At 43.8% G+C, this 24,785-nt stretch overlaps 3 protein-coding genes across 4 annotated transcripts; 1 reads left to right on the plus strand and 2 right to left on the minus strand.

Annotated features, from left to right (window-relative positions):
- Window positions 1–253: 253 nt before the first annotated feature.
- Window positions 254–2,809, minus strand: LOC118213690 (PEST proteolytic signal-containing nuclear protein-like). Its single transcript, XM_035392727.1, is given in 6 exon segments — window positions 254–839; window positions 1,175–1,230; window positions 1,320–1,394; window positions 1,556–1,703; window positions 1,705–1,774; window positions 2,749–2,809. Coding segments are annotated over 6 exon segments (504 nt in total). The 5' UTR covers window positions 2,795–2,809; the 3' UTR covers window positions 254–730.
- Window positions 2,810–5,464: 2,655 nt separating this feature from the next.
- cpox (coproporphyrinogen oxidase) lies at window positions 5,465–11,601 on the plus strand. Its single transcript, XM_035394435.1, has 7 exons — window positions 5,465–6,159; window positions 6,538–6,681; window positions 7,152–7,262; window positions 8,009–8,150; window positions 9,456–9,674; window positions 9,986–10,090; window positions 10,288–11,601. Exons 1-7 carry the CDS (start codon window positions 5,622–5,624, stop codon window positions 10,370–10,372), a joined length of 1,344 nt encoding a protein of 447 aa, XP_035250326.1. The 5' UTR covers window positions 5,465–5,621; the 3' UTR covers window positions 10,373–11,601.
- A 2,977-nt stretch (window positions 11,602–14,578) lies between these two features.
- On the minus strand, window positions 14,579–24,684 carry prrg1 (proline rich Gla (G-carboxyglutamic acid) 1). Of its 2 annotated transcripts, none has more exons than XM_035393317.1 (5): window positions 23,684–23,826; window positions 22,490–22,537; window positions 20,331–20,491; window positions 18,524–19,085; window positions 14,579–18,417 (listed from the first exon to the last, which is right to left on the minus strand). In XM_035393317.1, exons 2-4 carry the CDS (start codon window positions 22,497–22,499, stop codon window positions 18,618–18,620), a joined length of 639 nt encoding a protein of 212 aa, XP_035249208.1. In that variant the 5' UTR covers window positions 22,500–22,537; window positions 23,684–23,826; the 3' UTR covers window positions 14,579–18,417; window positions 18,524–18,617. The 2 variants fall into 2 exon arrangements, with proteins under 2 accessions (XP_035249208.1, XP_035249207.1); XM_035393316.1 differs by lacking the exon at window positions 23,684–23,826 and adding an exon at window positions 24,466–24,684 and having other exon boundaries at window positions 14,583–18,417.
- Between the last annotated feature and the right edge of the window lie 101 nt (window positions 24,685–24,785).

Genomic DNA, 24,785 nt, shown 5'->3' on the forward strand with positions numbered 1-24,785 from the left:
GATCACAGAACTCGGCAGGTACTGGAGAAATCTGTTCAGAAAGTATGGTCATAAATCTCCTAAGAATAACCTGCATCTACCAGAAGAAAGCATGTTGATTTTTATTGCACTGATGCAAATAGAGCACTTTTACTCACACCATAGAATTGTGCAAATTTGACAGCGTGTGAAACCACATTTCCATCAGCTGCTCTGTTTGGAAATACAATACGGTGACGGAGGATGAGGTCAGATATTTATCACGCAATATGTCTACGGTGGTTTTATGCGTTTATTATACAATACATTATAACAACGGGTGAGTTACACTGTATAAGTTCACAAACCAATCAGCCTCAATGAACTCCGTTCTTTTTGTAAATCAATGTAAAGGGGGTGGGACTAAAACTGTAGGTAGTCCGTTCATTTTTAAAGTAAACCATTTCTGTAAAGCAGTAAATCATTGTTTCGAATGATTCTCGCTGCAGTGAATCTGTGGGAAATACCTTTACAGCCGAGCAAATCTTTTCATTCTGACTGCACAGCTGTGAGCAACACTTGCACGTAAAAAGTATATTTATAAAACAAAACAAAAAAAAAAAAAACAACGCTCCATAGCACATGTATGTCTCCTTACATATTTACAATTTTACACTGTGAAGAGACAAACCACTAAAGAGTTCTATCTACACACTGAGAATCTAGACTAAAAAAAAAAACCTCTCTCCCAGTCCTAGCCCTAATTTCATCTCTATTTATCCGACTGAGACTTCAGCTTCCTCTCCCACAGCTTCTGGTGGTCGGAGAATCCGTGCTTCCCCTTGTTGAAGGAATTGGGTCCAGCGGATGTGGGCGTCTCCCTGAGGGCAGGGGAAGGCGTCTGATTGGTTACACGTATGTATGTAGGTGGTCCGTGCAGTTTGTTTTAAGGGAGAAGTCATTGATCCACATTCCCACAAATACAAGTAGGAAGGTGCTATGTATAAATAATGTTTGCTTGATGGATGGATGGATAATTCACACCCTGTATTACGCTACATGCTAGGACGGACCAAAACAGCAACTTCCTGTGAAATTCAAGCGCTTGCTGGTTGTGTGAGCTACAGCCACAGAGGCTGAGTCTGGGACATGGACACAGTGACTATGTGCAGTACAGACACACTCGCAGTGAGATGCACACCCTTGGGTTTCTTACCTGCCAATATTTTTCATTCTCATCTTGGCCTCGGGGGGCATCTCCTCAGGTTCACTCTGCAATAGGGGAACAGCACCGTTAACACGCTCTGTGTGTGTGTGCACGAGTGTGCGTATGTGAGCGTGTATGTGTGTGCTGTACTCACGTCATCATCCTCGTTGAATACTGCAGCGAGAGCAGGTTTCTTGGCAGGCAGAGCTGGGGTAGGCTCTTTGGGCTTCTGTGAAGGAGAGATAATACACACACATCTTCATTATGATAACTGCAGGTTTTTGTTTCTGAGGAAAGAAAAAAAAAAGCACAGCCAAGAACCCAACCCCCAACCCAAAGAACACCAGACACACACTTAGCACCCATTACTCTTGGAATCCCAAAACTCACAGTGGCTCCCAGCTTAATGGAGATTGGGGCAGGCTTCTTGTTGAGCTGACTCATCATCCCAAATCCCACCTTGGAAACTTTGGGCGGCGCTTGGTGGCCTGAGGGCTCCTCTGGGGCAGAACGTTTCCCTGCACCCCGGCCCTCACCCCCGCCCCCCCCCTCCATTGCTGGAAGAGACAGTCTTAGTGTTCACACAGCCTCCCCTCTCTCCTGGTCCTGCTGGAGTCGAAACAACTTACCAAGGTGAGCTACTTTTACCTGCAGACATGGAGCCCTAAAGCAGACCAATGCACAGCCAGCCTAAGGCCGTTTGTGCAGGGCCAATGGACAAAGTGCTCTGGTTATTACCACGTTATAGAAGAATCCTGGTCATGTGACAAAGTTATCAATCAAAAATACAATTATAATGGTATAACTGATGAACAGGCTACTGTAAACATTCACTTCTATTACATTACATTTATTTGGCAGACGCCTTTATCGAAAGTACAATTACAAAAGTCTATTTCAAGCAAATGCAGGGATACAGCCTGTTACGTTCAAAAGAAAACGATTGTTTCAGGCGTAAATGAACAAGAGAATGAATTGCAATTCAAGCCCTCAGCAATGCTCAGCAATATTGTGCGATGGGTTCTTGGTACAAGTTGCCAACTTTAAAGTTTTGCTCAAAACTGCGCTTAGGAATTCAGTCATATCAATGGAAAATATCGTGTTGATGCGGTCATTGTAAAAGGAATCATCGCAATACACACGTAAGAAAAAATACACAACTTTGGCGAAGACATTCGAGCCATACAGCTGACGTGATTGCTGATTTCGTACGGTACAGCACCGATGTTAGCCAACTAGCTATTTCTTTCAACGGCAAGCTTTAGCTATCCACTGTAGCATCCTGTTGACTATAAAACATGTTTGTTAGTACATGACCCCGATTGTAAGCTAAATTAAACGCCAAACCGTATAAGGGAAGATAAATGATGGCTGTTATCCAATGTAACGTTAGCTGCAGACTATTGCAATCACTAGCTACCTAGCTAGCTATGCAGGCTGGGCCGTTTGCCCACGGCCTCGTCTTATTCTGCTCTAGTCAATCCCTCTAGAAGAAGCCATCTCGAGTTTTCAGGTAGGTTTACTCTTCAGAAAAGCTCTGAATGAATCTGCTTAATGCCGATGAATAAAAATACTAATTTCACCTCCGTCGTCGGAGAGCTCTTCACTGCTACGCCTTTCATCCGCCATTATCACTGACGAAAACAAATGGTACGTCACATAAAGTTCCCCGACCGACTCCGTCGTCCACCGCTTTCCTCATGAACGTTATAGCATACGTGGGTGCTACATGTAGGTAGAAAGGAGCGATATTTTTCATAGCTCGTCCAGGCATCAAAATTAGGGCCCATGTTTATTCCTGTCCTGTGTTCAGGGCACATTCTATGCGATTGTAACTTTTTTTAATAAGAGGTTGCATAAATGCAAAATGTCGTACGTCGAAACCTTTTCAAACCATAGATGCAAGTTATCAATCTGTATCGCACAGCCCGGTGTATTATAATTTAGGCAAACTGGTTGATTGCCCATGTCAACAACTCAGTTTTACATTACACTGAAGACTGACGTTGCACTTTATTGCCTTAATTGCGGTTTTTGTCGTTTATTTTTCTTACAAGGCCGAGACTTTCACTGCAGAGTGATGATGCCCTAATTCCGTATTAATTTTTTTCTGGGCTGCTGTAATGTTGTAGTGTTGTGACCGCACACGTTCTTGACAGCTTAAGTATGCATCTTATCACAATTAAACGTGCATCCCGAATAGCCACACTTTTCTGCTGATGAAAGCTAGTAGCCTGGGTGTCTGCCGAACACATTAAGTGGAAATAATGGAGCAGTGTTCTGATCAGCCTTAATTTAGGATGAGGCCCTCTCCAAACAGACTCCTTGCTATGTTAGATAAAAAAACCACATAACAAAATAAGAATTTAAGTTATAAAAACACAGCTCAGGCCTAACCCTGCAGCTGCAGGAACAGCCCACAGTATCAAATATCTTTACGGACTCTAGTTACCGTTGTGCCACCCACATTCCATGGAAGAAACATTGCACCTGTCACTTATAAATCAAAAATTATATAAAAAAAAGATTTTATTTGCTGTTATCCGCTCAAAATGGTTTAGTTTTCCCTAATTTCTTTGTTATCACACCATGTTTCAGAATTTCATCCAGCCATCCGCCATCTATACCCACTTATACTGGGTAGGTTCGCGGGGGGGGCTGGAGCCTATCTCAGTGTACATCAGGTGAGAGGCAGGAATACACCTGGGACAGGCCGCCAATCTAATGCAGGGTACACACAGCATTCACTCACACACTCATACCTATGGGCAATTTAGAGTCTTTGATTAGCCTACCTGCACGTCTTTGGACTGTGGGACGAAACCGGAGTACCTGGAGGAAACCCGCACAGATATGGGGAGAACGTGCAAACTCCACACAGAAAGGCCCAGAACCAGGATTCATACCTGGGACCTTCTTGTTGTGAGGCAACTGTGCTGTCCAATGCACCACCGTGCCTTCAGAATGTCAGTTTTGAGTTAATTTTACAATCAAACACTGATGAAATAGCCTATAGACACTACCATCAGAAATATCTAACTGCTAACAGCACATGGCATATGACAAACTCCTAATCAATGCCTATCATCTAGAGCTTCTTATGTTTTCTCATTATTAGAAACTTCCAAATCTGTAAGTTCTCAGCAAGATTTTAGATGAACACAGCATTCCAATCACACAGGAAAAGTATAGTATAATATTCAAGGCAATATTTCCTAGTATCATATCTTTAGAACAATTAATATATTTTATTACAGTATGCCAGACAGTCATGATAAAGCTGTTAATGGTGCGTGTCTACTGGACAAAAATGTAATACTCCCTTCATAAGATTCCTTGAATCCATTTATATACCTGTATACATACCTGCATGCAAATATAAATAGTCGTATAAAAAAAAGTGAAACACTGTTTCCTTTGCCTCTTAAACATATTGTCACCATCAAGGTTAACAGACATGTTATTCAAAATTGTGAGCAGATTTTATCTGGTGAATACTACCATATGTGGTTTCTTCCCATCTGTAAGTAGCAAATACTTTTGTGTTATGTAGACACTATAGAACATCTATTTGCTGAATGTATCACTGTGAAAATGTTTTGGTTTGAATTACAACTAGACCTTGAATTGCATATTGGCAGAAAACTAAACTTTCAAAAGAATGTTTTATTATTAATATTTGATATTACCATTTTTTAATGAGGAAAAATGGTAATCAATCTAATTATTATTTTATATACATTTTATATGCACAAAATGAAATGGTTTTCTAAAAATAAAATAAAAAATAGTCCTAATATACCAGCTTTCAAATGTTCTGACATGAAACTACTTTTGAATCAATTAAGAAATTAAAAAAACATGAACAGACTAAAACATTGAAACTTCAAAGGCCTTTTACGTTTTTATAACAATAGGAGATCTCAGGTGTATTTGGACATCATTTTAAATTATTATTATTATTATTATTATTATTATTATTATTATTTTGAACTTAATTGAACTTAATTTTTTGTGGTAAGGAAAGTTAGGAATATGAAATTATATATTTTCACTTTTCTACTTTTGTACTTAAAAATATTTCTACTAAATTAAATTTAGATCACAAATTGAAATGTCACCGCAAAATGGATCTGCTTGAAAATAATTCAGTAAAAAAGACTCAATGCACGAGTTAAGTTGCACGTTTCAGTAATAGTTGGACACGCCTCAAGAACGCAATACATTACTAGACTTGTAGTGTGGTCCAGTGAACAGCCCCAATAAGGGTATAGGAAAAGGGATTGTCCATGAACACCATTTCCCAGGCTGCCCTTCAGAAAAGGGCGTTCTCCATTTGCCAAGCGATAATACGGGAAACGGCGCAATGGTGTGTGGCGTGCTTGCTGTTTTACTGGTTTTTATTGAGTAACTGTTGTGCGTTTTGTTGCGGGACGCGACATCACCTCATTTATCTATGGCTGGCATGGCTTTGTGTGTAGGAAACGGCACGAGTCGCTCCGCTGCGAAACTTGCGTATTGCTGTAAAGGTGGGCGCGGAATCTTAAACTCTCGCCTGTGTATTTTTAGCGAACGTCCGTCAAATACTGTCGTCTTTTCGGTTGGAGCTGGAGGGTTTTGCAGAGCTTCAGGTGTGAGGTTTGCATCTCGCCTTGCCTGGGGACGGACCGTTGATGCACGTTTCAGAAATAATACTTTGGTAGCAGCTGGAGCTGCAATGGTGGCTGGGGTCATAGCCGGTTTCTGTCACTTTCAGAAGGCAGAAATGGCATCCAGGATTGCCAAAGATATAGAGGGTGAGAGGGCAATTCTAGAGAAATGCAAAGAGTTCATGTCCGCGCCAGTGACGGATATTGAGGTCCTGCAGCAGAGGAAAGAGGACATGTCCACGCGGATGGAGATGTTGATCATGGAGACTCAGGCTGCATTCTGTCGAGCGCTCGAGGAGGTGGACGGCGGCAAATTCAAAGTGGACCGCTGGCAGCGGAAGGAAGGTCGCCAATCCTTCTTAGGGTTTGATTTGTATTTTTCAAAGGATTTGTCCTACAGTGCCTGTATTTTTACAAAGTCTAACAACGGTCCATTCATTTTCTGTTTTTGTTTGATGTGGTTATCTCCTCATTGACGATTTTATCTATTTGACTTTAAACAGCTGCTGACGGTTAAGTGGCTAATACACTTGAATTTTATTGAAGATGACATTTAGTTTACTGTAAAGCTACATTTAAAGGCATGCCGTGTATACTAGAGGATTTAAGGTTTTCTTCTGTCTGAGTTAATTGCATAGGTGTAAAGTATGGCACGCTGTCCCCTATGGGGTGGTGTACTTTGAACACAGGTGTTTGTGGATTCATGTGGGTCTGCTCTGACAGGTGGAGGAGGCATCAGCTGTGTGCTGCAGGACGGGAAGGTGTTTGAGAAGGCAGGTGTAAATGTGTCTGTGGTGTATGGGAGCCTCACCGAGGAGGCAGCCAAGCAGATGCGCAGCCGTGGGAAGGTGCTTAAAGGGAAGGACGGTGAGGACCTGCTGAATTTTTACTAAATCTCTTATTACACACACACACACACACACGCTGACCTCACACAGCTATTACTACACCTTATTACACATGCGCACACACACACACACACACACACATTGACCTCTCACACACCTATTACTACACCACCAATGTAAAATAAACTTGCTCAACTGGTGAGTCACTCTGCTGTGTAGCTCACCCGTTATCAGAGGAGTAACACTGTTGTACAGAGAGTAGTCAACGTGTGGAATAGCCTGCCTGGTCACATAGTAGAAGCAGAAACTGGGGACTTTCATGACCAGGCTTGATACCGTGTTAGATACTATCTAGTCTGTAGGCAATCAGAGCACTAGGTACAATTTAGTTGGGACAATGGTGAGCATTGTTGGGCTGAACGGCCTGTTCTCGTCATTATGTTGTGTTATTTTTTGTTATGCTATGTCCTCTTTCTCCTCCAATTCCAGGGAAGCTGCCATTTCGTGCCATGGGCGTGAGCTCTGTCATCCACCCTCACAACCCCCACATTCCCACAGTGCACTTCAACTACAGATACTTTGAGATTGAGGAAGAAGATGGTAAGCGTGCCAACCATAATGTCAGAGGGCGGGGACACCTAGTGCTGCTCTAGATCATCTGTAACTCTCTCCAGCCATTGTAGTGTGATGTCTCCTGTAGAAGATCCCACTGTCCACTGTAATTCTTAGAATTTTCCAGGAAAGGTGTTCTTCCAAACAGCGGAATAGCCCAGGCAGCATTTTCATTTTAATGTTTGTGACTGTTAAATTATATCTATTATTCCTTAGCCCAGGGCTTCTACATGGGCTGCAGTGTCTGCAGGTGTTTGCTCCAGCTTTGCACTACACCACCAGATTTCACTTATGAGCTCGCTTCCTGAACCAAAGAGGGAAAGTTTTTAGTGAAATCAGTTGGTGTGGTGCAAGGTTGGAGCAGAAACGTGCAGACCCTGTGGCTCGCAGGACCTGGTGTTGAGCAGCGCTTTCCAAGCCTGTTTCATCGTAGGGCTTCAGTTTCATATTTCTGTGTAAATGCAATTGCAGTTGGGTGGGAAAAAAAAGAATTGGAGGAGGAACAACTGATTAGACATGGTCCCATAGCCTGTCACCATGGGGTGAAGCTCTGAGCTGTAATCCCATCGTCCATGTGCCAGATGAGAACAACTGGACAAGATAAAGTGACTCTCAGCCAAATCCTGAATCTAGAATGCTGAACTTGATTAATCTCTCTTTGTCCATCTTGTTCTTTTTCTTTTTGTTTCACACGACTGTCCTTCTCTCCCTTTCCTGCTTCCTCCACTGATAAGGGTCCAAGCAGTGGTGGTTTGGTGGGGGAACAGACCTGACGCCTGTGTACATCAACCAGGATGATGCTGCGCACTTCCACGGCACTCTGAAGGAGGCCTGCGACAAACACCACGCTCAGTACTACCCCGACTTCAAAAAGTGGTACGACCCCCTATGCTAAACACCACGCTCAGTACTACCCCGACTTCAAAAAGTGGTACGACCCCCTATGCTAAACACCACGCTCAGTACTACCCCGACTTCAAGAAGTGGTACGACCCCCTATGCTAAACACCATGCTCAGTCCTACCCCGACTTCAAAAAGTGGTACGACCCCCTATGCTAAACACCATGCTTAGTCTGGATAAGAGCGTCTGCCAAATGCCTGTAATGTAATGTAATGTAATGTAGTCCTACCCCGACTTCAAGAAGTGGTACGACCCTCCTATATAGCTTAAGGGCTTGTGGTGTGAGACAGTGCCATATATGCAGAGGGAGAATGGCGAATAGGGAACTGAGGTGTGTGTGTACGTGCGTGCATGCGCGCGCGTGTGTGTGCGTGTGTGTGGGAGAGATAGAGAGATACGCACGCACTCCTGGGTGTTGTTCTTGCTGAGTCACTATGATGAGGCAGAGCCATAAGAGTGTTTCCTGATAGTCTCCTGAATGTCTTGAATGTCCGTTACGATCCCCAGCCAAACTTTTTTTTTGTGTGTGTGTGTGTGTGTGTGTGTGTGTGTGTCCATCCATGTCTGCGTGTTTGTATAAGTATATGAAAGAGAGTGTATGTTTTAGAATGCTGGTTTGGAAACTGCTGTTGCATCAGAAAGCACAGCACTTGGATTGCTTGTGTAAAGACCATGGTCGTGAGTCACTGTGCAAATGTAATGACATTACCACTTTGACATCACACAGTTGGTTGAAAAGGAAACAAACATTTTTATTAATAGCTGGTAGTTAATACTATGACAAACAAGTAGCAGCTAATTAGTTTTTCGGCCACTTTCATTTCCCTTATGTTTCTCAAAAAACTCTAGTTGTGCCTTATCAGTCTCCACTTCACTGTCGCTGCATTAACGCTATTGACCTGTCACCACTCTTGGGGACAAAGGTTCAGTGTTGCTTTCATTTAAAGCCAAATATCTCTGCAGCTGCAGCAGAACTCGCGGTAGCACGCCACTGCTGCAACCAAATCTTGACCAAATGACTAAATCTTGTGAATGCATTCTCTGTTAAAGTAGCCTATGTGGTGTGTGCTTGACGGTCTGAACCTTTCGGTTATCAATGTGACATTGTCGTGTTCAGTTTAATACACCATCATTCCAAATCATATTCAGATACCGTTTTTATTTTATGGGTATGTGTCTTATTTATTTATTTTTTTAAATACAATGTTTACACCTGTGTGATGTCACAGTGACTCTGAAATCTGTGACGTCACGCTGACCGTGTGCTCGCGCGGCGCAGGTGCGACAGGTACTTCTACGTCCGTCACCGGGACGAGACGCGCGGCATTGGCGGGATCTTCTTCGACGACCTGGACCGGCCGTCCCAGGAGGAGGCCTTCGGCTTCGTGAGGAGCTGCGCCCAAACGGTGGTGCCCTGCTACGTCCCCATCGTGCGCAAGCACCTGAGCGACTCCTTCACGGCCGCAGAGAAGGAATGGCAGCAGGTGCGCCGCGGCAGGTGAGCCCGGCGGAAGCAGAGCTGTGTGTGCGCGTGCGTGGGTGTGTGTGTGCGCGTGGGTGTGTGCATGTACAGTGCTGTGGGAAAACTATTTGGATGCTTGATAACTTTTTTGATTAAATAAATGAAATAATAATTGAAAAAATGTTTTGTTTTTGTGTTTACTCCTTTTGTCTAATATTACATTTTGTCTTAAGATCTGATACCATTCAGTGTGCATGCAGTTATAGAGGAAATCAGAAAGGGGACAGATGCTTTTTCACGGCACTGTGCATTTCTATATTACATTTATGTATGTGCATTGACTGCAGGTATGTGGAGTTTAACCTGGTCTATGACCGAGGGGTGAAGTTTGGGCTGGCCACGCCCGGATCCAGGATCGAGAGCATCCTGATGTCCCTCCCCCTCACGGCCAGGTGAGCAGTGCACTGTGGGATATGTGGGGGGAGAGTAAGTGCTGCGTGCTGAATGTGTGCATGTAGAGTTGCACAGAGAGACAAAGGCAGGGAGAGTGTGTGTGTGTGTGTGTGTGCGCGCGCGTGCGTTCATGCCCGTGTGTAAGTGCACTGCATGCAGGTGTCGCTCGATGCTGATTGGCTGCTCTTCCCCCCAGGTGGGAGTACATGCATGAGCCGCCCAAAGGCTCGCGGGAGGCTGAGATGCTGGAGGTTCTGCGGAACCCAAAAGATTGGGTCTGATTGGGGGCGTGTCTGTGGCATCCTTCCCCTACCCTCGTATCCATGGCATCCTTCCCCTACCCTCGTTTCCATGGCATCCTTCCCCTACCCTCGTTTCCATGGCATCCTTCCCCTACCCTTGTATCCATGACATCCTTCCCCTACCCTCGTATCCATGGTATCCTTCCCCTACCCTCGTTTCCATGGCATCCTTCCCCTAACCTCGTATCCATGGCATCCTTCCCCTACCCTCGTATCCATGGCATCCTTCCCCTACCCTCGTATCCATGGCATCCTTCCCCTACCCTCGTTTCCATGGCATCCTTGCTTCAGCGCTTGTGAGTTTGACATTTGACCTCTTGGATTCTTTACCCCATTGTTGGGAAAGAGGATGACCTCTGGCGTTCGTTGCTTGCTTTTCAAGTGCTCTTCTTGTGCTGCCAAATTCAATTTTGTTACATATATTTTAACTTTCAGGACAGAATGCCTTTTATCGGATCACATTTTCTGTGTATTGTTCTTTCACTCATTTCTCTCTTTGCTTGGTTGTCTGATTTTGCTTTTGGTATGTATTCTGGCAGCTTTCACACGCATGTATTTAAAATGTATGGGGAGCGAAGGGGGAATCAACTGAAAAGTAAGAATTTCACGTTTCTCCTGAACCTTAAAAGTAAGGTTTCTTTCTGTTCCAAACTTATTCCTCTTTTTTGATCCAGAATTTAATGTGCTGCTGATTTAATGATGCCACATGTGCCAGTAAATCATGCTCACTGATGAGTGAAATATCTGCATGGCTCAGTTGTGCTCTGTGCTTCTCTCAGTCCACTGATAGCTTGAGGGTCTGCAGCTTGGCCTTCAGTTTGAATGTGCTTCATTTCCAGATCAATAATGTAAAAAAAAAAATGTTTGTATATCAGCTCAGCTGTTTTAAATGTCAGGAATAGTGCTCATTATCAATGGTACTTTTTTGAAGACCGTGTTGACTACTTTGGAGACTCAGCTGTTAAATGTTGAATTGCAGAAACTGAAAACAAGAAGGTGGGTACAACTGTTTTAAATGTGAGGAAAGGCACACACTATCAATGTTACTTTGTCGAAGAGTGTTCTGACTGCTTTGGAGACTCAGTTAAATGTGTATTTGAAGAAACTGAGAACAAGAAATCAATCGTTTTTGCACTGTTTTCTTAAACTTAAGAATTTTTACCATGTGTAATTAAGATGTAATTAAAATATGCTTTTTAATTCGTTAATTTCGTGGTATGGTTTGTTTTCTGGAAAGAATAAGGGCTTTATTTCTACAGCAAGCTGTAGAAGCAGGTCAGAAGCTACCATTCCACATTCAGGTTATCATAATGTTGAAAATTCATCTTTCACGTGTCTTCTTGTTGAAATGCGAGAGAGGGTAGCAGACAGATGGAGAAAGTGTCACAGCTCAGAAGGTGCCGTGGTGGGGATGGAGCCCCTGGCCGTGTGGGGGCACTCTTAATGTGGCTCAGGAGTTGGCTGCCCTTCAAACCGCGTCACGTGTCTCACTGAAGCCTTTTATTTTTGGCAGTTAGGAATACCGGGGAAACCGTGGGTGGGGTGACGATTTAAAAAAAAAAAAAACAAAAAAAAAAAAAACGTCGGACTAGCTGGCCAGGCAGTTTACAGCAAGCACTGTCCCACTAACTCCTTTTCGAGAAATATTTGAAGAAAGCTTTAGACTTTATGCGGATTTGAAGGGACACTTGCTGTAAGGTGCCTTGGTAGATGATCCTTTTTCATGGTGTATTTGTAGTTAATGCCAGACAAGGTTTGGCAGTCCCTGTACTAAATCATACATGGGCCTAGATTTGAGACCATTCCTTTTATGGTGCTTATTGTACTCTACGACCGTACAGAATTATCCGCTTGAACAACAGTTCCAAGTGGACCTCCATATTCCCTATCATCATCCTGACAGAAATAAACAGGTGGTGGGTGAGGAATTCCCCCTAGCATTATGGCTCATTGTCTTGAAAGATTTTTTTTATCCCTCAGTATTGATCTTAGAAAATTTGTAAAATGTGATATATAGGCTCTATTTGAACAGTAATATGAAGCTCTTGCATTAAGTTTAATTAAATTAAAGTAATAGTGGTAATAATGAGTTTAAATGTGCAGAAAACGGAACTGACCACAAATCGATATGAACAATAGGCCTTCGCTCACGACTGCTGCAGTGAGTACAGAGAGTACTGAGAAACTCCAGATGGATGTCCACTTTGACCACAAGGTGGCAGAATAGAAGCAGGATTTGATCAGTGAATTAAAATGAAAGGCATTTGCAGATCAGATGAACAAAAGAGGAACTCTCCTTTGTTTTTACTGATTAATGCTGCTTTGGAAGGCTTGCCATGGGCCTGTTGTAGTGCTTGATGTGGTGGGAATGTTAGCTGGGTGTAATTTAATAATATACATTTGTTTAAATGCAGTACAGCTGCCTCAGGTCTATGGTTTTGCTTTGTAGTTCAAAACTGTGGGTCACGAGATCCACAGGACAAAAACAACAGCGTATATAATTCAATTTGCACTGTTGCGCAGACCAGTTCTGTAGAACACTGCCTCCCTTATATGCAACTGCGCAGTGTACAAGGAGTTGCTTTGCGGTTTGTTAAAACCTAATTGAATGTTTGACCTATGTCTGGCTACAATACCGTTCACAGGAAATGTTCCCTCATTAAGTAGGTTGTGGACTCATTATGTATAGGAAACTCTGCTTCAGAGGGTATGAGACGGTATGGTGGGGTGTTGAGGGAAATTTTTGGCCATGGGGATGTGGGGTCTGGGAGTTAAGTGGTAAGATCGGATCAGACTCTGTTATGGTATGTCCGGTCTTATTGTCCAAAACATACACTACTGTCCCGTACCTACCGTATTAGACGCTGCAGTCTGTAGTTCAGGGTTCAAATCCTGGTCAGTGCAGTGTTTTAGAGCAGGCTGTGTACTGACACACTGCCCGAGGGCTGAGAAAGTCATTGACTTTCGTACTGCAGAGAATGTCAGACGAGTCGATGCTGGAATAATGAGTTGATGCTGTCTGACGATAACACGCTTTAAATGCAGTTTCTAATTCTTAAGGCTTTACATCTGAGTGAATAATGGTTAGCCTGTAAAAACTACAATGGTTAGCAGTGTTACATTTTAATTTGTATTGTTTGTGTTGTTGACTCTGTTTGTATCCTATGTTCTAAATACTGGGTGATATAGAAATATATGTAGCTGATTATAAATTATGCCATATTATACTTAAATAATTCATTAGAAGGCAAAAACAGAATCTGTGAACAATACCAAATATCATATTGTTGCTGAACAATAGGATTTTACATGCAAGGCGTTTCCGTTTGGTTTTTCTGTTTAGTCCATGAGCGGTATTGTTCGAAAGGGATTTTGTGTGCATTGTGTAGCTGTTGTGAAAAAGCAAGGACCTTGCCTCACCTTTAACGGGTTTCGCGGTTTCAATCCTGCTCAGAGCAGTTTCAAGGCACCCCACTAGGCTCTGGACAATAGGACTGTCTCTCACTTGACTGTTTGTTGGGAATCGTCCATTTGGACTGGCGCTAAGCGAACTTTCTAGGGCAGTACCCTGCCCCTTCTGTGGCAGAAGAGAGGCGTCCTCTCTTGAGGAGGGGGGCTAAAGATTTTGACCTGTATGCACCTGGGAGGACTTAAGTTTCGCGGAGGCGCCTTGTATGTTTGTTGTGTATCAGAAGCGCTGCTTGGCAGGGTTGCTCTTGGTTACGGCTTATTGTTCTTGTATTAATTACACCTGTGTGCAGTGCCGCAACGGTAGTGGTGGTAGTTTCTTTGTTTTGCCCGGTGCGTGCTTACTGTAGAACATCGTGGGAATGCGTGACCATGCATTCAGTTATCCACAAGTGTAAGTTCATGTTGCATGGGATTTGGCTGACCCCTGCTTTGTAGAACCACACATGCAAGTAGCCGCACCTTCTCTACGATACGCTACCTAACCTGCACATATTGTGTTTCCAAACACCCCGATGTGAATCTGTAGTAGATTTTGGAATCCTGTCAGCTTGTCTTTGCTGACATTTTGTGAGATGAACACCACAAAGAGCCCCAGAACCTCAGAGATCTGAAGGAGCTGGTGAACCACACAAGCAGATTGATATCAATATCTGTGCTCACCTTCAAGTACTGTGCACCCAATAACGATTGAAAGGAAGACACCATATCTTAGAGTTCCTTGCAAGTGTACGAACACACAGCTTTGTTTTTTTATTTTTTATTAACAACTTTTATTACAAATTGATTCATGGACTGCACTGCACGTGTTAATATACATTTTAGTATTTATATGTACATTAAATGTTTTGGTGACATAAGGCACTTCCTCACTTGTGTAGAGTGTAATGCAGTATGAAGGAGATCCCTGAACCAATCAGGGCTGTGTTTAATCCACCAGGCCAGACTACTTACATGGCCTGTCATTGGTGGATCGGCACAGCCTCTGGGGTGGGCGGGGCCAGTGAGGAGCCCCACCGCCGAGCCCCCCTCTGCTTCTCAGCCTGAGGCGCTGGTGACGTTTTGGCGGCAGCGGTGCTGTCGGGTCAGTTCTGACCGAGCACCGGAGGGCACGGCCAGCTCTATGGCCGTATAAACAGGAAACAGGAAGTGCGTAGTGCCACTCCACCAGGAACCACCAGCCTATCCCTTCCCTCTCATTCACAGGCCTGACTGAGAACTGCCCTGTCCAACAATCCCTTCATCACAGTCCATTGGTCTTACGCTTGTGGAGGGGGCGGTGGGACAGGGACCCGGTTAGTCCTCCGCTATCCCACCGCTTAACAGATTCACGCATTTCCAGTCAGCGCTGAAACTGGGGAAGGTTCACTCTGTGTGCGGAAGACTGAGAGTGAGGTCATTAATCACATCATCATATGCAGTCTGTGAGGTCAGGACACACACACAAGTAATGCGTATTCAGCAGGGTGAGGCAAAGGCCACTATACTCCTCCTCATAGTTCAAAAATAACTTTACACGTGTAGGAAGGACCAGAACATATCTTGACAGTGAACCTAACAATGTAAGCAGTTTGCATTGTGTTTAACATCGATTGGCTTAATTTATTGTATTTAAAAAAAATTTTGTGTCCTTCATTCTGTATTATTGACGGTAGGAAGGAGTAGAGCAGATGTTGCTTCACCCTGTACACAGTCGTCAGGTCATTAAACATATACAAGTGTACAAACAATTCATAAGCAGTTACACGCATCATCATGTCTATATACACAGACCAAAAGTCATTACACGTATATCTATGTGCACATTCAATTCGCAGGTCAATTACACACACATACGTGTGTAAATACAGTTCACAGATCATTACTGCAGCTGGAGCCTCATTATCAGCAATTCATTCTGGTTTTTATTCCTTTTTATTCCTTCATAAAGTCTGGGCTGTAGTAATCGCATCACATCTGCAATCCTAGTGCTATCATATCTACTCTGTTACAGCTGTCCATATCTTCCTGCTCAAAGCTTACTTTACTATTCTGTTATGATAATATGCTAATTTTATTCTTAAAGCTTTAGTTTCAGAATGAATATCTGCTGAGGTAATCCTGGAGCTGCATTAATATTTTAACATTAAATTTAATATTTCATTTATTCATGTAAAACAAGGATCAGGACATAATTCCATCATGTAGGGTTCAAACCTTACGAAGTAGTCCATGTAACATATGTACAAAGAAAAAAAAAGAAGTTATTTACAAGTAATTTAATAAAAAATTTTTTTAAAAAACTATCAAGATGACAAGGCTGGCATGAAAAGGGACACACACCTAGTGTGTGTTACACACATGGATGCAATGTAAATGCCATGTAAAAGTTGTGTAAGTCGCTCTGTATAAGAGCGTCTGCTAAATGCCTCTAATGTAATGTAACACAGCTCTGAAAGGGATAGTTCACATTCTGGGTTTAAAAAAATATTTTAGTTCTAGCCAAAGTACAAGCTTGCTTTAGTTACCTGAAGTGAATTTTCTTGCTTTAGACCACAAACTCCTGAATGACCCCAATACCAGCCTGTGTAAAGCTGGTAAGTCATCAGAAACTTTTTTAAATACCCAAATTATCCTTCACTGCACACTCAAACTGTCAATATGTTAGATATACAATAAAACAGAAATAATAGCCTATCCAAAAACCCCAGAAAGTGACCTATCCCTAGAAATAGATCTGCGTCTTGAGTATGGAGCACTAGTACGCTTGCTGGTGGAGACCACATTGTAGTTTCTGATGAGTCAGAACTAGCAGTTCAGTCACAAATTCCATATAAATCTTCCTATGCCCGATAAAAACAGCACCGCTAGACTATTGGCTATTTGTGGAGCTGACAGGAGAGGCTTAACTGCAGTTCCTGCCTCTGCCAAAACTAAAGCCCACCACTGCCGGGAAACGTGTCACTACCTGGAATTCAACCCTGATCATGACGGTGACAACTGTGACAAACGGCTCCACAGAGCACTGCGCAGTCAGCCACAACGTCACACAAGGAGGGGGATTTCAGAGCACAAACTTCACACTCTCTCTCTCTCACACACACACACACACGCATGCGCACACAAACAAACAAGCAAACGATCACACGCATACAAACAACTTCTCTTCAGCACAAGTACATAGCCTTCACAGCATTAGCATGTACGCTAGGTCAACTTCTGGAAGCTCTGACCTTGCAAATAAGTCGCTACATGTTTTACATTTCTAACCAAATCGGCGTGTGAAAACAAGATTTGCCAAGCTGGGTTTGTTTCCTGAAACCTGCGTTAAATATTCAACAACCCGTGTTAATATTCCACAAGACGTCCTAAGACCTTCTGTTTTGTACAAAAGAAGGAATTTGAAAGCTATGAATGAGTAATTTGTCACGAAACCAATCCTGCAACAGAAGAGACATTCAGCAGGTCTGCTGTTAAGTGAGAAGCTGGATGGGGCTTGTTGAGACTGCGATGTTGCAGTGGGGTCTAATGCACGCTAACATTAAATCCTTGAGGAAATCTAGAAGAATGATGTCATACTCCTGTAGAAAAGTTCCAGACTCTTTACAGACTCCATGCCTGTGGTGCTGGTGGTAATCTGATGCCAAACCCTTTTAAAGGCAATTCCTTCATTCTGTTGCAGGCTCGTTTTTTATCCACCACCTGCAGAGAGCTGGTATAAGCTGGCTGTGTCATGTGGGTTAGTATCCTATTGGTTTAGTGTTCCTGTGGGTCAGTATCCTATTGGTTTATTGTTCCTGTGAGTTAGTGTCCTATTGGTTTAGTGTTCCTGTGAGTTAGTATCCTATTGGTTTATTGTTCCCGTGAGTTAGTGTCCTATTGGTTTAGTGTTCCTGTGAGTTAGTATCCTATTGGTTTATTGTTCCTGTGAGTTAGTGTCCTATTGGTTTAGTGTTCCTGTGAGTTAGTATCCTATTGGTTTATTGTTCCTGTGAGTTAGTATCCTATTGGTTTAGTGTTCCTGTGGGTCAGTGTCCCATTGGCTTAGTGCTCCTGTGGGTCAGTGTCCTATTGGCTTAGTGCTCCTGTGGGTCAGTGTCCTATTGGTTTAGTGCTCCTGTGGGTCAGTGTCCTATTGGCTTAGTGTTCCTGTGGGTCAGTGTCCTATTGGTTTAGTGCTCCTGTGGGTCAGTGTCCTATTGGTTTAGTGCTCCTGTGGGTCAGTGTCCTATTGGCTTAGTGTTCCTTTTGGGTCAGTGTCCTACTGGCTTAGTGTTCCGGTGGGTCAGTGTCCTACTGGCTTAGTGTTCCGGTGGGTCAGTGTCCTACTGGCTTAGTGTTCCGGTGGGTCAGTGTCCTACTGGCTTAGTGTTCCGGTGGGTCAGTGTCCTATTGGCTTAGTGTTCTGGTGGGTCAGTGTCCTACTGGCTTAGTGTTCCAGCTCACAAACGTCACAAATGACGGTCAGCAGGTCTGGTGCCTCTTCCATTCATCGCACTCCGCTGTCCCGAAACCTTAACGTGTTTGTGTGTTCCCCCTCTGTTCCATTCTTTCACTCCTCCACAGAATCAGCTCACGGCCAACCTGTGACCCCCCCAAAAATACTGGTGTGTGTGAAGGGGGAGGCGGGCCGGGCTGCTGTGTACTGCAGTGGGGTAGAAAGACGAATGGACAGTACGGAACAATGGTAGTCAGGGAGGGCGGAGCCTGAGGGATGGGCGGGGTTGCTGCAGGAATAGAGGGGGAGGAGGTGGGGACTTGCTGGTGGAGAGGAGGCTCATTTCCCATGTCCCATAATCACCCGGGTGGAGCTGGTGTTGATAATTTCCTCGTACTGAGGGGGCGGGTCCGTGTGACCCACGGCCTCCTCGTAGGAGGGGGGCGGATCCCCCCTGCTGACCCGGCCGGGGGCGAGGTCGGAGCCCGGGTGCACGGGGCTGTTCTGGGCGCTGAGCTCGGAGGGCGTGCCGGCGTCGGGGCGGTAGCTCCGCCCCTGCCGGTCCATGGACACGAAGGCGGGGCTGGGGTCGTGGCCGCCGCGGCCGCCGTGGCCGAAGCCCGAGCTGCGCTGGAAGAGCTTGTGCGAGTGGCACCTCCACACGGCAACCATCACCACGCCGATGAGAAGCAGTCCCACCACCAGGGGGAGGATCAGGTAGAGCGACGGGAACTGTCCCATGCCGGAATCCAGGCCCCCAGGACCGCCCTGGCTTTTCTCCCGTACGTACTCCTCCCAGAACCGCCTCTGCAATCGAAACACACACACACACACACTACTGTAATCACAGCACTAATTATTGTAGTCAGAGCACTGATTTAGTTAGGAAAATGGCGAGCATTGTTGGGCTGAATGGCCTGTCCTCGTCATTATGTTATGTTGTGTTATGTGCGCGCACACACAAACACACATGCACACACACACACACCATCATCAGACTAATCGCATGAAAATATCATGGGGCAAATCAGAGTGAAGCACAACATTAAGGCTAGAACTTCCTTCACAGGAAACGGTGGTATCAGGCCAGTCAGGTTTCTGCAGAAAGCCACATCAGATCAGTGTGCATGCTCATGTAAGTAAACAGCACCAGGAAAAGGAACAGATTCCAGCTGATTACCAGTGCATGTCCATAGCTGTTTGAAAGTTCCATGCAATCACAGCCCCGCCCCTCCTGTTTTGGATGTAAAAGTCTTTCTGGATCTCCAAAGACATGTATGACTCCAATTTACCTTGCCGTTGCACGACATTATGACACACAAACATCAATTAAAGTGTTTATGGATACCGGTTTAAAAGCCATTCTGGCACACAAAAGCCCTTCTGGAAAAGAGGGTAATGAGACGTGCATCACTACAGGAAACAGGAGCCGTGGGTAAATAGCAGCTGGTGACGGCAGTGATCACTTTAACAATGAACAGGAAATGCTGCTTACTTCCAGAGCTTACTCTGCACAATGACCCTGGAGTCATACCATTTAACAAAAACAATGTGTGTGCAGTTTGTGTGCATGTGTGTGCAGTAAGTCGGTTTGTGTGCGTGTATGTATGTGCAGTACGTGGGTAAATGTGTGTCACTGTGTGTATGTGCAGTATGTGGTTATATGTGTGTATGAGTGCAGTATGTGGGTATATGTGTGTTGTGTATGTGTGTGTGTGCAGTATGGGTATATGTGGGGTATATGTGTCAGTATGTGTGGGTGTGTGTGTGCGCAGTATGGGTATATGTGTACGTATGTGTGTGTGTGTGTGCGTGCGCGTGCAGCATGTGGGTATATATGTGTAGTATGGGTGTGTGTGCACGTATGTATGTGTAGTATGTGGGTATGTGTGTGTGTGTGTGTGTGTGTGCAGTATGTGTGTATGTATGTGTGTGCGTGCGCGTGCAGTATGTGGGTATATATGTGTAGTATGGGTGTGTGTGTGTACGTGTGTGTGTGTGTGTGTGTGTGCAGTGTGTGCAGTATGTGTGTATGTATGTGTGAACACTCACAGTTTTCTCATCGTTTTCGAACGCCTCTCGCGCCTCCTCATAGCTGCAGCTCTCCTCCCAGCACTCCCTCTGGATGTTCCCCTGTTTGATCTCCTCCAGGAGGCTGTTCGCCCTGCGGAGCCTCCTCAACAGGGAGTGAGCCGTCTGAGCGGGGAGGAACACTGAGGAGAGAGAGGTGTGGAGGTTGAGCGGGAAGAGAGAGACGGATTAAGGGGGAGAGGGGAAGAGAGATGTAGAAAGATCGAGGGAGAGAGAGATGTAGACATTGAGGGGGTGAGTGAGAGATGTAGACAGATTGAGGGGGACAGGGAGGGTAAGAGAGAACACAAGATGGAAATGGAGAGAGGGAGTGAGAGAGAAAGAATGCAGCTTTGTTTTGCTTGCATTTCCCTTTAATCCCCTTGTTATGGTTTTATTGTGTATATATTATCTTTACATTCTTAAATGTTGTTTAACTAGGGAAGTAAAATAGTTCCCCCGTACAAACGACTGACTGTCGATACCATAGGCCCTTTACCACTGACCAGTCACATTAGAAAACCATAACCATCATAGATCAAAACCTCTTAACTTTTCCAAAATATCACAGCGGCTGTCAGATCACAAAATCTGCCACCAGTGCCATAAATTTAAATAAATTAAAGCGGATAAATAAAAGGATTCTCTGACCACATGGCGGAAGGAACAGAGCTGCCCAGTGTTTCACTTTGGATGCAGGCTTGGACAAGGACCTGGACAAGCACCATATTGTTCTCCCGACGTAACAGGAATTTCTGATTAGATGCAGATACCAGAGCCATTGATATGGCCAGAAAACTCGAAATATATAAACAGCCAGAGGGCTAGGAAGGACACAGAGACAACTTTCAGGGCCTGAGTCACTACGGCCTTTAGCAAATGCAACACCTTCAGCACATGCAAAAACAAAAATACCACTGGTGATTGGTCATGTTATTTATTTTGCACCAATCATTGGTTGTGTTACTAGTTTTGTGTGTGCTAAACAATTTTTCACGTTCTAAAGGTATTAGGAAATCTGGCCCTCAGTGTACGTAAGGGCCAACTGACAGAGGTTGTAGGGGACTGACAGGAACCGAGAAGTAGATGTGGGCTTGGATCTGAACAAAGTCTAAAATGTTTTCAGAACTTTAACCCTTCAAACGAATACGTGATTAGAACGTTTCCAACTGAACATTCTAATGTTGATGGTAACAATCACAAGGAGAAATTGAAAACAACGGAGTTCTACTCCTAGAACACTGACTTAAGAATTTTGAAAAAACATCCCGAAAAACATTCCTTCAAAGCATTAAGAGCTTTAAGAGCAGATGTGGAAATGCTGAAGGAAGATGTCACAAGGTGACCAGTGTGGGAGGCATTGTAAGGAGCTCTCAAAAGGAAGCTACGAACAGCAGATGGGAAAAAAAAAACCCAAGATGGCTTTGGATTTAGAGCAAAAGCCCGCGGGAAGGAGGGAATCCAGGCCAGGCTTATTTCTGAAATGTGCCTTCACATTAGGCTATATATAGCAATTATAAACTGACCCTTTTAGATGAGCCCAGTATGACCTATTCTTGAAGAAATTAGCTCCTGTTGCTTTAATAACACAAAGACATGATGACGGATTAAAATTCAAACGCTTGTTTAGCCCATGCTTTTAAAAATCAAATTAAACTCCCTGCCGAGTGCTTACACGGCAGTTCCTTTTCAGGATATAAACCAACAATTCATGTCCATCTGGGAAAGCAGAGTTCACACAGGGGTCTATGCAATCTAATTAAGGAAACAGCCATTCATTACAGAACAAAGGGGCTAAAATGGCATGGCTGGCGAATATATGTCGAAGTTCTTCAAACATCATAATGACCGAGATCACAAATACGTAATTAGAATGTTCTCTACTGAACATTCTAATGCTGATGTAACAATGACTACTGGTAAATCAAAGTAATGGAGTTCTAGCACACTGACTTGAAATAAAAAATAAAAATAAATAAACCTTCCAAAAAACTACTCTTCCAAGGGTTAATGGCAAACATTAACATTTTATAAGCAGACTATCCTTTAACTTCAATGCTACACATACACTAAGAACACAAGATGTGTGAGTTTGTGTGGCTGTAAATTATCTGCAGCGGGCATTGCCACTCAATACATACCGGTTCCCATGATTCCTAATTCTGTCCAGGAACTAATGTATCGGCAAACTGAAAGAAGGGGAGATGAAAATCAGAACAGGCTTTAGCATTTCTAACCCATTTTATCCCCTACCATTTCCTTTTGAAATATCCCATCATACTAGAAGCCCTAGTAAAGCCCAAACATGTAGCAATCCATTGGACTCCTGGGTACAGTCAGCACTGCCAAATTTAGTATATGATTCCAGACCAAAAGCAAGTGCTAAATTTTAAAATCTACTTCTTAGTACAAGTTAGCAAAAGAAGAAATTGCTGTTGCGTTAGGAGTCCAGAGTCTATACGAGAAACGAGTGACATGGGGATTAAAACCCCCTTGCCTGCAGGGACACAGTACAGTTTATAAAAGTATTGTTAATAAATCATAATAAGCCTATTATTTCTGTCATACTTTGCCAGCTGATTAGTAAGATTTTAATTTAAGAGTATTTCTTGATTTGTACTCTTTGCAGATTGTACAAGTTACAGAAAGAGATTGAAATAACATGTGTACATAAAAAAAAGGAATAATGAGAAGTTTAGTTTGGTTTTTTTTCCGTTGGGAAGCAAAGCTACAAGCACACCCAACAGATCACAACCGGTACAGTCTTTGGCAGCGCATCCTTTCGCAATATCGCCAATGATGGTGACTACAATGTGCCCTCAGGGAGATGGCAGCCATTCTGGAACTCGGAATGCTAGTGTAAAAAGATAGCCCGGCTTTAAAAATCAGATGAGTACATTACCCCACCTTACTTTGTCACTGGACTGGTTCGACTCCGTCTCAATAGCTAATCCATTTAGCCAGCGAGCTAAGCAAATCTGTTTCTTCGAGAACCGGTAGGGCAGTTTACTTGCCGTTACATTAGGCTGTTTTTAAGCTGTATGCCCGGTACATTTCACACGCGATCGTTAACCGCTAGTTAGTCATGTTATTGATGTTGACAGGTGTCCAGTGGACGTCTGTTGTTGTGAGAAGCTAGCCTGGTTGCTAACAGATGGCGACAGTTATTCCTTGTGGAATAAACTGTCTCTTGCCATATTGCATCTTTAGCTCTATAAACGAAGTAAATATACAAGCAAGACAATTCGATACAACACTGTTACTCTTTACATGGATAAACACAATATATTTTACAAAATTACTAAGGCTAATTTTAGCCTATCGCTTAAACTTACTTTGCCTCCGTATGGTTAGCTGAGATTCCCGTTTCGCCCCAGCTTGTAAATAACTCTGCGCGTGCGTGTTGCCATTAACGGGCTATTTGGGAGGGTGAGTTTGAGGGAGGGTGAGTTTGAGAGGAGGGAGCCGGGCGTGACTAGACCTGACTAGACCGACATTCCATATACGGACAGTTACAGCGATTGAAAACAATCCTTGGAGCACCCTCAGGACACCTCTAGATACACAGAAATGTAGCCTAGGCTACAGGAGTGACTCAGTTGCACAAGACTGGCATTAGCATGAAAAAATCGAAATCAACTGCGTAGCCTATTTGTGAAACTTGTAGCCTAGTAGCAGAATTTAGTTTCTATGTAGTAGAAACGTTTTCAGGCAAGAATGTAGATGCCATCACGGAACTGCCATGAAATTGTATTTAAGTTATTATCCTAGTGTCTAGCCTACATAAATCCTGGCAAACCAGACACTAGGGCAGTATGCTTTGCAATGTCTGGTCAGTACTGTGAATAAAATCAAAGATACCAAGCTCATATGTATAATTTAATGATGTACCGGCGTATCGTATGCCCCATGCACAAGAATGACTATGGCATCACTGTGATCCTCATTCTGCATCGCATGTAGCCCGCATGTAGTGAAAGTGGTATATTTCACGTTTGTAATTATATAGGCTAGCCTAACTTGAATTACAGCCTCTTAGCTATCCCAAGCATGCTGAAGGCTATGGCTCGTAAAACGTTACTAGCACAGCATTTTGTTTTCACATGGAGATCCTTACCTGGAGTGGTCTGTAACCTACAATGTCTTGCAATTTGCTGAAACTTCTTGCGAAGAAGAAGCATTTGCTACCAGGTACAACGATTTTCTACATAGGCCTCTAGTATGGGCTATTGTCTGTTCAATGGACCGTTGTCTCCCCCCTGCGTCGTAGTAATAATACTTGCAAAAAGCTTTGCTAAGGGATACATGCTAATCCTATCGCGTAGCCTACATTTAAATCCGCAAACTCGCTATAAAAGCAGAATGACACGCACCAATACCTCAACTAAAAAATAAAAAAAACGGACCCGTTAGGCTTCAAATCATTTATTCCTCCCC

This window comes from Anguilla anguilla, chromosome 15 (assembly GCF_013347855.1).
Source record: "Anguilla anguilla isolate fAngAng1 chromosome 15, fAngAng1.pri, whole genome shotgun sequence".
Taxonomy (NCBI): domain Eukaryota; kingdom Metazoa; phylum Chordata; class Actinopteri; order Anguilliformes; family Anguillidae; genus Anguilla; species Anguilla anguilla.

What these genes read in the sequence shown, in the direction of transcription:
- cpox (XM_035394435.1), top strand. Translation starts at nt 5,622, where the DNA reads ATGGCTGGCATGGCTTTGTGTGTAGGAAACGGCACGAGTCGCTCCGCT. An exon ending in CCGCTGGCAGCGGAAGGAAG is followed by an intron (nt 6,160 to 6,537) that starts GTCGCCAATCCT and finishes CTGCTCTGACAG; the next exon opens with GTGGAGGAGGCATCAGCTGT. An exon ending in TGAGATTGAGGAAGAAGATG is followed by an intron (nt 7,263 to 8,008) that starts GTAAGCGTGCCA and finishes TCCACTGATAAG; the next exon opens with GGTCCAAGCAGTGGTGGTTT.
- prrg1 (XM_035393316.1), bottom strand. Translation starts at nt 24,529, where the DNA reads ATGCTTCTTCTTCGCAAGAAGTTTCAGCAAATTGCAAGACATTGTAGG. An exon ending in TAGGTTACAGACCACTCCAG is followed by an intron (nt 22,538 to 24,465) that starts GTAAGGATCTCC and finishes CCCTTCTTTCAG; the next exon opens with TTTGCCGATACATTAGTTCC. An exon ending in ATTAGGAATCATGGGAACCG is followed by an intron (nt 20,492 to 22,489) that starts GTATGTATTGAG and finishes CTCTCTCCTCAG; the next exon opens with TGTTCCTCCCCGCTCAGACG.